Source organism: Jaculus jaculus, chromosome 9 (assembly GCF_020740685.1).
Source record: "Jaculus jaculus isolate mJacJac1 chromosome 9, mJacJac1.mat.Y.cur, whole genome shotgun sequence".
In the NCBI taxonomy this organism is placed as follows: domain Eukaryota; kingdom Metazoa; phylum Chordata; class Mammalia; order Rodentia; family Dipodidae; genus Jaculus; species Jaculus jaculus.
Window position 1 is genome coordinate 9,743,640 of NC_059110.1, and position 15,398 is coordinate 9,759,037.

At 45.7% G+C, this 15,398-nt stretch overlaps 1 protein-coding gene across 8 annotated transcripts in view; it reads right to left on the reverse strand.

Moving 5' to 3' along the window:
• Positions 1 to 15,398, reverse strand: part of Arid1b (AT-rich interaction domain 1B) — a 389,392-nt gene that overhangs the window by 75,493 nt on the left and 298,501 nt on the right. For all 8 annotated transcript variants that reach the window (XM_045159613.1, XM_045159608.1, XM_045159611.1 and 5 more), the window contains one exon: positions 12,561 to 12,650. In XM_045159613.1, the coding sequence (XP_045015548.1) occupies positions 12,561 to 12,650 (90 nt within the window). The remainder of the gene's footprint in view (positions 1 to 12,560; positions 12,651 to 15,398) is intronic.

The window sequence follows — 15,398 nt, forward strand, 5'->3', positions numbered from 1 at the left end:
GTCTGAGCCAGGACGCATGGTTAGAGACTGCCTCTACCAATCCCGGTGGACTCTTTTGTTTGAAATAGTGAATGTACTTTTGCCCTGGCTTACAGAACATGCTGAGAGAAATAAGAAAAGTATGTGCAAAAGTGCTATTCTGTGCTGAAAACCCCCATGAAAATGCTACACAAAGGCATTACTATTGCCTTTATAGTGATTCTATGGGTCCTTTATTCAGTGTTGAAGTTCCAATCTAAGCCATAAAACTGGTAACTCAGTCCACAACAATGTTACACAAATCTTCTACCAGCATGCTCCAATTTTGCTCTAGCCTTCATGGAACTGTGGCAAGAATAAGAGAACATTTTTTAGAAAGGAAAAGATGTGATCCTTAAGTTCAAGGACCTTAAAAGTTAGCTGAATAGAAAAGAAATCCTGACAACAGGGAGGAAAGATAAATGGACAAAGGCACTGGTAACTTCACACAAGATGAGCAGCAGTGATGCCTTTGTCAACAATGCCACTTCCCTTTCATCTTTAAACCATTTACAGAGTGCCAGACACCGGAAAACGTGCTAGGTACTGGGGAGATAAGCTGAGCCAGATGGAGCGCCTGCCCCCAGGGAGCTTCCTTTCCAGTGGCACACAAACACTCAACCCGTAGCTCCACACACATAGGTAAGGAGCACAGGCGCGGGGGTTGGGGGACGGGGTGCAGAGGTGTTGGACAGCATGGGCAGCCTCGGTCAGGAGGGAGATGTTCAGGAAGTGTTTGAGCTGAGCTCTGAATAGCAATTTTAACAGATGCTCCCGACTCTGGAGTTATCCTTGGGAGCTAAGGTTCCCACACTAGGCACACTCCCAGATGTCACTTTCATTTGGGTAGGTGGTTTTTTTTTTAATGGTTAGTTTAGCATTTAGTCCTTCCTTCAAACCCCCCCACCCCCGTTCCAGCACTTGAATGTCAACAAGAGACAGTGGCAAAGGGAAGAGCAGTGTGGTTTCTCCAACTTCTTGCCTTAGGCTTCCCAGCGCATTCTTCCCCAACCCCACTGGTCTCTGTGAACAAGAGAATCTTTTGCTTGTGTAAAGACCAGTGTCTTTGAGTGGGCTTTTTGACCCATTCTCTCTTAGCTTACCAGGGTCAAGTCAATAGTGTCTGATCAAAAACTCCTCCCTGGGCTGGAGAGATGGCTTAGCAATTAAGCGCTTGCCTAAGGACCCTGGTTCGAGGCTCGATTCCCCAGGACCCATGTTAGCCAGATGCACAAGGGGGCGCATGCGTCTGGAGTTCGTTTGCAGTGGCTGGAGGCCCTGGTGCGCCCATTCTCTCTCTCTCTCTCTCTCTCTCTCTCTCTCTGCCTCTTCCTCTCTCTGTCACTCTAACTCCACGATGCACGACCCATTTATATCAACAAGGAGGGTACATTGGGAGGGGGTAGATCATGGATGAGCCTAAACAATGGTACCAACTGCCTGTATTTGCTGAAAACTAATAAATTAAATATTAAAAAATAAATAAATAAAAATAAAAAAAAACCCACTCCTCCGTGGTTCTGGACTACTTTATAGAATGCAAGAGGCCAACCTTCTTCCCAGCTCAGGGGCCTTCATGCCACGCCGTTGCTTTCACCCCATCCCAGCTCTCCTACTGCGCTGCTGCCATTTAGGTGATGGGCTCTCTTGAGGTACCAGGTGTATGTCTACAGCAGGTCTCATGTTTTAGGCAAGGGGCTATTCTCAGATCTAATAACCTGTGACATTCAATGTCAAATGTGCTAACATCTTTGTTCATTATTAGTTTATTTAAGCTTCAAAACAACACTAAGACACTGTGGCTCAGAGGTGACTTTACCATTTACAAATTTTAAAGTCACAGTTTAAAGGAAACCTTTCATATCATATGTGGACATGCACATTTTGTATAGGCACACATCTTATTCCATAACGTGTATCACAAAACAAGATTAGCTCCTATCGTGGGCAACCAACGGCTTGATCTTTTCTACGTCAACAAGAACAGCGCACACTAGAGGGAGGTGAAAGTGGAGATCTGCTCCTCACTGCCCTCTGTTGAACATGCTGTGTTTAAAGGCCTCCTGCCCATCGCACTCCTTGGCCTTGGAGGCAGGCGGGCACTTCACAACCTGCCCGGCAGCATGTTTGTCACCTGTGCTGCAGCAGCTAGCAGGCTACTCTGGTCATTTGTTCCTGTGACTGGCTTTATTCCCACACTGTGAGCACCTGAGGCTTCTAAACACTCTCTTCTCATCTGCCCAAGCAAGGTGTGGAGTGTGGAGTTGGAAGCGGTACACACGCTGTTAGTGAATAATGAGGCATCTCTTCTGTTCAGAGCCCGCTTACTTTGACTGTACAGAAGCAGCCTGGTGAGACTGCGGGTTTCTTATTGTATGTGGCATGCAAAGAATCCTCCTGAAGGAAGGAAGACAGCCACTCGGTTATGAGGAGCAACTGGCAGCTGACACAGGAAGGGAGAAGAGACTGCATGGGCAGGAAGCCACCTCACATCTGACCAACCCCGAGTTGCCACAGCCACGAAGACACCTGGTGGCGCGGTCAGGAAGCTGAAGTCAACTGTGGCTTCATCATGCAGGGGTCAGGGATGTCGGTTAAGAGTCAAGCCCGTTTCCTTCACCGGTACCTGAGCCCGCTGCTTATGACGAGCACACAGCTCACTGCGTGCTCACACCACGGGCTTCGTAAGTGACACCTACTACTGCTCATCGCATTTTAAATATAACCTCCAGTTACTTCCTGTCAGCACAATTCCACGTTTCCAGACCAGTCTCCTTTAGCAGGTTCCCTACAAAATACTCATCAGTGAAGGCAGAAAGTACTAGAAGTTCCTGGAAATGGTTCCTTCCCCAAGTGGAACACCATCCTAGGAGCCTTATGACCTAAGAGGCTCGTGGCTCTGGGGCTTGCTCATTCCATACCTCCTCCACGACAGCCAGCCAGAGACACAGGCTATCTTTCCTTCCTTAGTGCACTATCAAATGCACCACACTCCACTCTTCCAGATAACAGGTACTAGAAATAATTGGTTAGCCAGGTTATTTGGCTCACACAAGCTAAGCTTACCAGTATCAGGAAATTACTACTAGTTCCAATGCTGATTAGCTCTGGGGGGGTCCCAGACTCAGTGTACTTCCTGGCAGATTCCTGGGGTAATGGGTAAGGGGACAAAATGAATACATTCTCCAGGTAGTGCAAAGATCTTTACTGACCACAGGATCTTAAGTATCCATGACAATAAGTATCTTGATAGAGATTACAGTAATGGATTAATCATTCATTAGTTTTTTTCTTCTTGGTTGACCTTCACCAACGTTGTGAAGTAAGGCCACTCTGTAGCTCTAAGTCCTTGCCAGGAGAGAAGGCCCCCTCTGCTGGGGGCTTGCCGCTTAGCTTAGGAGACCACTGTAAAAAGCCCAGCTAAGAGGATAACAATTCATCTACAGTTTCTTCCAAAGGTACACAGTGTTAACTCAGACCTGGGATGACATCATGATAAGTTTTTGAATTACATTCCAAATCTCCTAATAACTAGAGGCAGCGCTGAGGCGGGCCTGCCAACACTACCTAGCCCAGAGCACTCAGACAGCACTTTCCCAGCATGGTTTGCTCAGAGCCATTCTGCGGGGGAAAATCCCTACTCAAATCATCCTTTCTTGTCACACAGAAGTTAAAGCCTATGAAATGTTGTTTCAGACTCCTTTACAGTGATCAATATTAATGACTAAGCCAGAAGATATTTATCTTCTATTAATTAAAAAGAAAACCTCTTGATTGTTGTTTTGGGAATTGGCTTAACAGAGAATTAACATTTCTAAAAAAATTATCCATGGTTTTAAATTAGATGAGTTTTCAAAATTTTTGCAGTGCTTTCTCCAGCACTATTTGTTTGTTACTTGCTTAGTGGATATTTTTCTCACTTAAAAATATTAAATATGGCTCTTGTATTTGTGAAAGAAATTCCTTATAAAAAGATCAAACTTAGGCAACCCAAAGCTTCTTTAAAGGAAACGATTTATGAAGTCTATAAACATTTTCTGAGTAAAACATGAAACTGAATGCATGTATTCAGCATTGGAAAACCTTTCCTGAAGCAGGTGGTGGCAGCATAAAACTGCCCCAAACAGCATGAGACAACACTTAATCTAACAGTGAGCTTGAGTCATAAGGCATCTTTGGGACAGGTGATGTACAGGAAACGGACAGGAAGCTCCATGACCCCACACAGACAAGGACAGGTTGTCAAGACTCCAAACTGTCGGTGACGGGCTGAAGGAAAGCTCGTCCAGTGAAAAGATAGGTCTAAGTTGAAGGGCATTTGGAAACTGAAAGTCAAATGGAGAATGAAGGCAAAAGCAAGAAATTCCCTGCGGGAATGGATTCTCATTCACACGGGTCTTCCAACTGTGCACGGCTGCCCTCACCACACGGCATGGCATGTTCTGCACAGGGTTTTAGAGACTTTAAATCTTGCTAGAAAAAAAGGAGTTTAGCAGAGTCTGTGGTGGTGTGATTCAGATGTCCCTCATAAGCTTAGGTGTTCTGTCTCTCCAGCTGATGGTAATTCAAAATTAACGCCTCCTGGAGGAGGTGTGTTGTTGGGGGCGGGCTTGTGGGTGTTCTAGCCAGCTTCCCCTTGCCAGTGTTTGGCACATCTCTTGTTGCTGTCGTCCACCTGATGTTGGCGAGGGGGGTGATGTCCACCTCTGCTCATGCCATCGTTTTCCCTGCTATCATGGAGCTTCCCTGTCGAGTCTGTAAGCCAAAATAAATCTCTTTTTCCCCACAAGTTGCTCTTGGTCAGGTGATTTTTGCCAGCACTGTGAACTCGACTGTAACAGAGTCTGTTCTGGAGCACAGGGAAGAGAGCCAGGACTGTGTGCCAGGCCTCTGCTGGGAGCCCCACCCCGGGCCGCAGTGACATCTAACTTCTCCACCAAAGCAGCCTCTGGAGCTACAGTTCTGTCAGGATACCAGCAAGACACCTAAGGTTCCAGAAGCCACTAAAAAAGCAAGGCATGCTTTTTCTCTGGCACACGGACAATTTATTCTCATGCTGGCATCTGCTAAAAATGCACGGAATTACTGCCTTGTTCCCGTAAGCCAGTTCAACATAAGATGTCACACCACACGTGTGAAATAATGGTCACACGTGACATCACCTCAGCAGTGTCTCAACTAGAAAGACAGACAGGCCATTTCTCTTCACAAATAGGTGTCAGATTCCCATTTGGAGAGAAAAATATATTTCAAGAAATATTCTTGTTACATTTTAATATCTTTGGTGTTTATTTGCCTGCCTGCTTCTCTTCACACTATGACTTGCTCTGAGGAAGACAGAAACTAATGACCCATTCAAGGCTTTAACCCGGGCACCCTGCGTTGCACCAGCTGTGCCGTTAGGTTAACTGGCAGCATCGCACTCTCCTCCTCATTTCCCTCTACTGCAGCACCCCATACATGAGCCTCGAAAGTGTCTGAGCTGTTCCCGCCCACCCCACAGCCTCTCAGCTACTGACTTACATCCAAACTTTAATCTATCATTGGGTAAATTAGAACCAGGGGAGGGTCAGACTCATTACCCAGATGGTAGATGGAGACAAAACATTCAGCCTTTCCATATGTAAATCTTTACTGCAAAAACTGCCTTCAGTGTTGAGGGGAGACTGTAAGGACATCACTGTGCACTAGAAGAAACAAACTGAGACTCCATAGTGAATTCCAGGTCAGCCTGAGCTCGAGTGAGACCCTACCCTGAAAAATAAAGCAAGAAAAACAACAACAAAAAAGCAGCTCTCTATGGTTTCAACCTGAGCTTCCTGCACCTGATGTTCACTTTACTACTCATAAAAATCAACAAGCGTCTTGCAATTCACCCTTTGAGACACAAGGTCCCATTTGCTCAGTGCAGTATGTCTGCGGATCATCACTCTGATCCTTACTTTGTGTATGAGGAAGTAGAGATTTCATGACATGACATTATAGTAAAGTTCATCTGTATCTTCGAACCCCAAGTACCTGCAGAATAAAATGAGAAACAGCATTTACATCTGAGGAACTCGACTGAAGCGGAGGCCACAGCCCCGCCCTCATGGTGTGTCGCTCGCTAGAGCGTCACCCTGCAGCACTCAACCTACAGAGGGCAGCACCATGCGGAGAGGCGTCCATCACCCCCACTGGCAAACACTGGCTCCACCAGGACCCCAGGGCTCAGAGCTGAAGCAGTTAGGGAGCAAAAGTGTTCTAGGTGGTGACAAGAGTTTACATAAAGGTCCCACAAGAGGTTCAGTATGCCAGGAGGCTAGCAGATGAGACAGGGGAGAGATCCTAAGGAGACAGGGAAGGGGGTGCACCCTTCTCCAAGGGCAAGGACACTGAGGCATGTAGGAGGGGAATGATGTGACCCAGGTGGCTTCTTGAGAACCATTTTGAAGGCAGCATGGAAGGTGGACTAGAAGCGCACAAGGAGGGAGGCAGGATGGTGTTGGAGACGGCCGGGGGGTGCCGCGGTGCCTGGACTAGGGAAGGAACACAGGCTACTCAGCCCAAGGGAGGTGGGAAAGCACCGCAGGGAGAACTCAGCAGGCTATTAGTTAGAGAAAAAGGCAAAAAGTGGCTTTTCACCAAGGCAGGGAACACAACTGACCAGCAGAGATGTATACTGGTACAAGCCAGAGTGTGCATATACAATGCGAATGTGCCTGAGATCCAGCTGTTCTCACTCGCTGAGGACTAAGCCCATTAGAAACGACAACTCTAGATACAGCTCCACTGATGACTCAGAGATTGTTGCAGAATACTGAAGCGGTGTCTCCCATAATTCCTTGACAAATCCTGACTTTCCCATACGTATGTTGCCCCAGGTTTTGAACGGGCGCGTTTCCGCACAGAAGAAGGGAAAGAAGCCCAAGGATGAGCCCGCAGCGGCCCTGCTCCTCGGCCGCCATCTCCGGCACCCGGGCTTTGGTGTGGCTGAATTCTGAGACTCAAGAGGCTGCAAACGACTTTCCAGGGAGAAGTCTGGAAATCCTCTCTTGTAGAAAGTCTCCTGTCGGAGTTTACTCTCACATTTCAGATCATCAAAGAAGGATCCTCACTTAGGAGCAGAGGCTAAAGTAATTACTTTGAGGGGTGAGGAGGGCAGACTATTGTTAATAGTTTAACACACTGATCCACAACACATACAGAGCACACAGTAGAGCTAGAAAGAATTAGGAAGGCCCATTTCCTGCCAACCATTATAACCTGTGAAACATCTCAATGTCAAGAGACTTACTGTCAAACTTCAAACTGAGAATCATGGACGAGGAACGAACAGTTCCTGTAGTTTGTCAAATCAGAGTTAGGTAGTAAAACCCTCCTTCCAATTCTTTACAGCTATCTTGGTGGCCTTCTGAATTTTAGGACTTGCCTGTTAAGATTCTTTTTTTTCTCCCCCTTTTGGTTTTTTGAGGTAGGGTCTTACTCTGGTCCACACTGACCTGAAATTAACTATGTAGTCTCAGGGTGGCCTCGAACTCTAGGTGATCCTCCTACCTCTGTCTCCTGAATGCTGGGATTAAAGGCGTGCACCACCATGCCTGGCTTCTGTTAAGCTTATTCTTGATAATGAAGTTTATTAATTAGCATATGCAAAAGAAATTTAATAATATTTAAAAACTACATTTTGAACTAGGCATGGTGGCCCATACCTTCAATTCCAGCACTCAGGAGGCAGAGGTAGGAGGATCTTCGTGAGTGAGTCCAGCCTGGGAGACAGAGTGAGTTTCAGGTCTGCTGGGTACAGTGAGACCCTCTTCAAAAAAAAAGAAAATCCCAAACCAAAACAAATAAAAGCCCAAAACAACAAAGACAACAAGAAAAACTAACTTTTGGGTTGAATGTGACTTTGAAGCCATCTGGTGACATTAAAAACTTAGCGCCCTTGGGCTGTAAAGAGCATGGCTGGGCAGGGCGGTGGCCCCTGGACAATGTTTTGTGCCAGGCTCCGGGAGAGAAGTCTCCAGCAACGGACTCAGCAGCTGTCCAGGTAGGGAACACTGTGGCAGACTGGAGCGCAGGATGGAGGTGGGCCTCCCAACCCTCACAGAGGCAGCAGCAGCACTGGGCTGAACACGTCCAAGCAGCAGAGCAGGACACTTTCGTAATCCAAGAAAAAGCAATGCTTTAGTCTTTGGCTGTTCTGAGCTTTGAAAAGACCTGAAACCCTGAATCCTGGTGTAAGTTGAACAATTTCCCACTGCCCGGGTCCATGAGCAGCGGGCACCTGTCATAAGCCAACTTCTGTCATTTGCAGAGATCACCCGGCGAGTCCCCAGCAGGACAGCGCGTTCACTTTAGGAGATCGCCTTTAGCCGCCCGGCATTGGCAAGTATCAGAAAGATTTGTTCTAGAAGGTGCGGTGTGAGTAAAACTTGGGGATTCTCTTCAGACTTCAAACCAAGCACAACCACATCATTAAGGAGGCCACAGGAGAAGCAGGGTGCGAGGTACTACAAAACAGGTGAGTGTGCAGCCCCAGACTGCTGCAGTCCTGCAAGCCCACTCTCCCTTTGTGGCCGAGGGCCTGAAGAAGATGTGCCTGCCTCTCACCCCATCTGTGCACGCTTCCCGGGCAGTGGACCGTCGATGCACACACAGTGCACCTACCGATGAGATCACACCTAGACCAGATTCCACAGAAGGGTTTTGTGATCCTGTTGACAAACAGTTGTCAAAGAAGCCAAGTGGGTTAGACACCCCCCCCAAAATCAAAAACATAAAAATGTAAAATATTTTCTTTTTTCTCCTGCTTCTGTAACTATAGGGAAAACACATTACTGGTCCAGCTCAGCTACTTTTGGAACCACTGATGCTGCACGAGCCCATCAGCCTGTGTCTGGGATGCAGCTCCCACTCCTAACAGTGGAGAAGAAAATAAGGTCCTTGTGTAGGCTGGGCAAGGAAAGACAGCGAAGGTTGGGGGCTGCTGTTCAATGGCTCTGGAAGACATCACCCAGGGTGCCTTCTGGACATAGCTGGCATGCACACAATGGTGCCCAAGAACTGCCTCCAGCCACAGAACACACTTCAGCACATCACAGCCCCATAGCAGCATTGCTTCTGCTCGCAGTCTGTGTCCAAGAGGGAAAGTTCTTAGGAGTTCTGTTCCAGCCTATCTCAAGGACTAATTAAATTCTCATTACTATCTTCTAATTATTCAGATGCTAAGGGATTACATTCAGGAAGTCCCTGTTGGCACACTAGATGAAAAGGGTTAATATCCTGTGGTGATGTTGTGAATCCAGATCTAGTTCAGCCCTTCAGAAAGCCACCAGCATTAGTTTAGATACTCAACTAGACACCACTGTGAAATTAAAAGTGGATTCAATTAAAAGGTCTTCAAAAAATTAATTCTGACCTCTATACATCTGTCCAAATAAATAAGCCTTCCTTCAATGTTTTCACCTAATTGCTAATCCAATAAACCAGAAGGGCATTTGCTAGTTTCATTAGGCTTAACCTGTTATAGGGGTTACAGATGTGGTCACTTAATATTAATAATTATTACACTTATTTATCTACTCAGATGTCTGTTCCGTGTGCCATGCAAGTGCTCCTGAGAAACAGAGCTGTGGTCATAAAGCTTTGCAAGCTGCTCTTTGAGAACATTACAATACACAGTCTCAAGGTTAAGAAATAAGATAAAACCATTCTAAATTCGTTAGCTACAATTTTTTCCAAGAAGCCTGTTAGTAGTTTAGGATCATTATAACTGCTGTCCAATGCTAATGGAGACTATTTTACGGTACTTTCTCTGTTTTTGGTGAGATGAACTGCAACTATATGTGGATATGTGAGTTCTACAGAAGGGAAATTTGCTTTACAAAGAACCAATTACACACTTGTAATGTTATATATGGCTTATGTATGAAGTGTACCTCAAAAGGCTCATGTGTCAAAGGCCTGGGTCTTCAGGGTAGAATTACTAGGACTCTGCGTTTACTAGCGATTCATCCATTAGTGGATTCCTGATTTGAGGGTGGTGCTGGAAGGTGGCAGAAGCTGCCAAGGAGGTTGGAAGAAGTAGCTTGCAGTGTGGCCAGCAGGTCTTGCACTACAACCTCTGAAACTTTGAGCCCAGATCAACCTGTTAAATTATTTATGTCAGGTGTCTGTCACAGTAGCACAAAGAGCTGACTAATAGATGATATTATGAAATACCAAACTCAAGTGTTGACCTTTTTTTCCTTTGCTCAGTAAGTAAAAAGTTTCAGTAGTAAAGTATCAAATTAAGTTTTATTTTGGAAAATACGTGAAAATGTAGACAATATTATTTAAGAAAACAAAGACAAATAAACATCTACATCGTTTCCTTTTTGCATGCTCTGAGGCCACATTCTTATTTATGCAGCCCAATGTCTTCTATCTAAAGGAAAACAGAAGCTGTATCAAGTTGTAGAATGTGCAACTATGTCCAAATAGGAAATGTATTTATGACTGATGTCATTAGACAAAAGTCCAATCCCTGAGGTTAAAAAAGGATGGAGGCGGGGCTGCAGGGCCTGGAGAGTGACCTACTGTTCAGGACACAGAGCGTCACAGGCTGCTGCTTCAGAAGAGCGGGGAAGGGGAGGGGCTTCCATCTTGTCTTGGCAGAAGTGCACTGACATCAATACTGCAGGCCTCCAGATGACAGCCAGCTGTGCCGGGCTTAGCACTGGGCCTGAGAGCCTGGCACAGGAGAGTCTCCTCTTAATGTCACTCCGAGAAGCTGCAACGCGTCCAGAGAAGCACACTGCTCCTTGGAACCGTCAGCACGGACAGGCGCATGGGCTCGTCAACAGGGCATGGTGGCAGTGGCCCACCCAACCTTCTAATCAGCCAGCCAGGCTGCTCCAGGATGGGCGTTAGCAAGCCTGCTTGTGATCTACATGCACTCCGAGCTTCAAAGATCACTGACTATCCCATGATTAAAACACAGTGTGTTATCTTGGTAAGGGAATTAAAGGATTAACTATATTTTGAATTATAATTAAAAAGGTACTTAAGTCACCATATTAGAAAATGGAAAACTCGTTTTATCCTATTGTTTAATTTCATTTCAACACAAATGATACAGGACTGATGCATCTTGTCATGGACATTAAAAAATATTTTATTTATTTATTTAGTTAGTTAGTTGAGGGGGATGGGAAAGAGGCAGAAAGAGAGAGAGAGAGAGAGAGAGACAGAGATAGAATGGTAAATGCCAGGGCCTCCTGCCACTGCAAATGAACTCCAGACGCATGCGCCACCATGTGCATCTGGTTTACGTGGGTCCTGGTGAATCGAACCTGGGTCCTTAGGCTTCCAAGGCAAACACCTTAACCACTAAGTTGTCTCTCCAGCCCCCATGGGCGTTGTTTTAAACGCCAGTTATAATACTGATTTTTTTTTTTTTTTTCGATCCTCACTCTAGCTGAGGTTGACCTGGGATTCACTATGGAGTCTCAGGGTGACCTCGAACTCACAGCAATCCTCCTACCTCTGCCTCCCAGGTGCTGGGATTAAAGGCATGCGCCACCACACCTGGCCCATGATGTTGCTTTTTTAAACTGTGAAAGAACTGTAACTTCATAATATAACTTGCAGCCAACTATCATCTCTACAACGCCCACAGAAAGAATCAGAAACACTATTTGTCAGGAACTTTTAAAATTTCAGCTACAAGCTGGTGAGTCCTGGCCTCCAGGCCCAGAAGGAGCAAAGGGACAACTCCCGTGACACAGGCCTTGATGCACAAGCAGCAGGAAGCGTCTGGGCAGAGCAGCAGTGCTGGCAGGGTCCCCGTCTGGACTCGCTGAGATAAACTCGCTAGACACATCAGCACTGTGCAGAGCCTCCCCACTGCCGGGAGGAGCTCGGAGCCCAGCGGGCGGCACAGACGCATGAGGCAATGCACAGCACTGAGAAAAGTGTAGTTTGCCCATGTTGGACATTTGCTGAAAGCTGCAAGAAAGTCCAGGTTCCTTTTTCTGGGCTGTATTCTAATTAATTTCTAGGAATTGAGGAAACCACCACATCTGCTATAATACTCAGTTTTGTTACTTTTGCACTATATGATTTTTCAGGTTGGTGCCAGTCTAAAGATCTTATAATTTTATATGACAAGATCCTGCTCTGACCTTCAAACTTTACTATGAAATACCATGAAATAAAAGATTGGTCATTCCCACCCCAAAACACATACACAATCTTATTAGGACCAATATCCATATTGAATTGGTCATAACTATTTGTCCACAGAGAGAAATCAGACTTTGTCTTGGGCAGTCTATACCGCATGGAAGTAATGTGGATGCCTCTCCTCTTTGAGCCTGGAATTACACTGTGGTAAAGGTACCCAGTCTGCAAGAAAGAATCTCCCATCTCTCTTTGCTGCTCCTTGTAAGCTTGTGGTCACCTGAGAAGGAAATAGTGTCCCTCTACAAACTGTAAGGAGACATACAGGCACAGAAACTATGATATGTCTTCTCTACTCAAGGCACAGTGGGAACGGAGGTTGGAACTCGAGGACTCACCTCTTTCCTGTGGCATTGGTGACTGGCTCAAGGCAGGATGGGAACTGGATTCTGACTGGCTTCCAGGTGGCTGAGGAGGCATCTGGCTGCCTAAAAAACACAGGAGGAAAGGGGGTGGGAACCCTTTGAATTAACACTGAAGTCATACAAAGCCAAGACAAAGATACATTTAAGCTTTATGATCCCAAAGGTACAGAGCTACTTGGAAAAAGAAAAGATGTCTGTACAATGAAGAGGAAATAAAACAAACACATATACCAAAAGATCTGATCTGCTTAAGAAATTATCACTGAATGAGCTCCCAAATGCATGAAGGAATCAACCTATAGCCACAATCTCCAGACACACCCTTCAAAACATTTGAAAGACCCGATTGTTGAGCCCAACTCAGCCTCTAAGTATAAACTTGTCTCCAGGTGGGAGGGATGCGCAAGGGCTGGGGCCGCTCCCGGAATCTCCCACCCACAGAGTAACAGTGACAAGTTTCTATACAGCCTTCGTGAGCAGTTCATCAGAGATCCAATGTGAACTTAGAAGACACATACAAAATGCAGTATATATTATATAACAGGAAGATATTGCTTTCTTTTATATTATTTATTTGTTGCATAGATAGGAGAAAGAAAGGAAGGAAGGGAGAGAGAGAGAAAGCAAGAAAGCAGATACAGAATGGGCACACCAGGGCCTCCAGCCACTGCAAAAACAAAAACAAAAACAAAAACAAAAACAAAAACAAAAACAAAACCTCCAGATGCACACACCACCTTGTGTATCTGGCTTATGTGGATCTTGGGGAACTAAACCTGGGTCCTTTGTCTTTGCAGGCAAGTGCCTTAACTATTAAGCCAACTCTCCAGCCTGTTTTGTTTTTTGATTGTTACTGCTAAGATAATTAAATAACTAATTTCCAATTATTTAATATTTGCTTAATTTATTTTCTCCATATATACTGCAAATTCCTTCAGATGGAAATCAGGTCTTTTATTCCTGAATCTCAGCATGATGAATGTGTAGTAATCATAACCTCAGGATCTCAGGACACAAAGGAAGAGACACTTATTTTGTTGATAAAAGAGATATAGAAATCAAGTGAAGGAAAGAGGCAGGAGTTTGAAATCCAAGAATTATCCAAAGCAGTTGAATGCATTAACTCATTTTCTGGATAGGAAGTTTATATGCCTCCTCCCTCTCTCTGTGTGTATGAATGCATGTTCATATTGGGCGCAGGCATGTGCATATTACAGCGAGTGCACGGAGGTAAGAAAGAGACAATGTTCAAGTGTCAATCCTCGCCTTCCACCTCTGTATGGTAGGCTGCACAAAGCTCACTGCTACTTCTGCCAGGCCAGCTGGCCAGGACCCTTCCAGCACATTCTCCTGACTCTCTTTTCACCTGTAGGTATGACTTGGATTACGAATACCTACCACAGCCTCCAGCTGTCCACATGGGTGCTGGGGTTGTGACTTAGGCACTCATGATGCAGCAGTGTGTGCTTTATTCATGGAGCTGTCTCCTCTGCTGTGGAGATGCACGTGTAAGACTAAAGATGTCCGAATTAAAGTGTGGAATTTAAGCTCTCAGGACGTGTGGGCCCTGCTATTTACTTTCTACACTCTCTCCACTACAATCAGCGCTAAGGAAACAATACAACTGTACGTGTGCATATAGGCATACTGTGTATGTACACACGGCCCTCTGGGATCAGGGCCGCTCAAACTAATTTTGATCCCATAGACCCTACTCTTTCGTTGTTATGCATATTATCACAAAGAATCACAGTTGGGGACAGAGGCAGCGAACGAATCACAACCACTTCACCCCAGCGGAGGTCATGAAAACACAGCAAGGCCTGGTTCTTAGGAGCAGCTACTCTCTGGAGTCTCGGGCCTGCCACTCATGAGTAATTCTAATAATGGATGCTCGTGACCGCCAGGGGCAGGCAGATGAATTTCAGTTTAGGTAACAAGTAGAAACAGCTGTGAAAATAACGCTATAGAAACAATTCTCAAGCTCCTTGGCGGGGGGTGGGGGGGTGGGGAGGGTCGGCAAGCACCTCACTCTTAGAGAACATAAAAGTTACACATATATTTCTGAGCGTTCCACTGCCACTCAGAGAAAGTTAGAACTGGGGCCTGAACTCACAGACATGAAGCACTAGGCACCAGGAGCGACTAGGACCTCTTAAGTGAGCACTGTTGCCGGTCAGGCACAGGGCCCGACACACAGCACAGTATGTTCACTAGCTGCCTTCACACGAGGCCTCTGCAGTAATCTAGTCTTGGTAGCAAGTCACTCAATCCATACCATTTAACATTCTGCCCTCAAACAATCTCATGGACAAATAATGACCACTGATGTGGGTACAGATCTCCAAAACTTGCAGTGTGTCCCCTGTAAGTAAGTGCTTCCTATGAAATGCAATACCCCACAGCCTCAATCTATAGTGCATTTTGAAATTTAAAGCATTCTGCAGCCAGACTTGGATTTAAGCATGCCAACAGGAATCAGTTCCAGCAAGGCACAAGTGCTTATGTTATAATGCTCACTTCTGCATGTCAGACTGGGTTCCCAGGCCTTGGTAGTAAAAACAGCAATTCAATGGCTTGTACTGTTACATCCTGAGGCACTGTTCCTCTAACCAATATGGCAAACACATATGAAAAAGACTGTTCATCCCACTATTCATAAAATACCAACACAGCTAAGCACCACTGCAGCTTGGTCATCTTGCACCAACTCAGGGTGGTGTCCTATCAGAGCAGTGGAAACCCACGTGCTGAATTCAAAACAAACCAGAGTCTTTTGGTGGCAAAGGAAGCTATGTCCAGACACTGCGC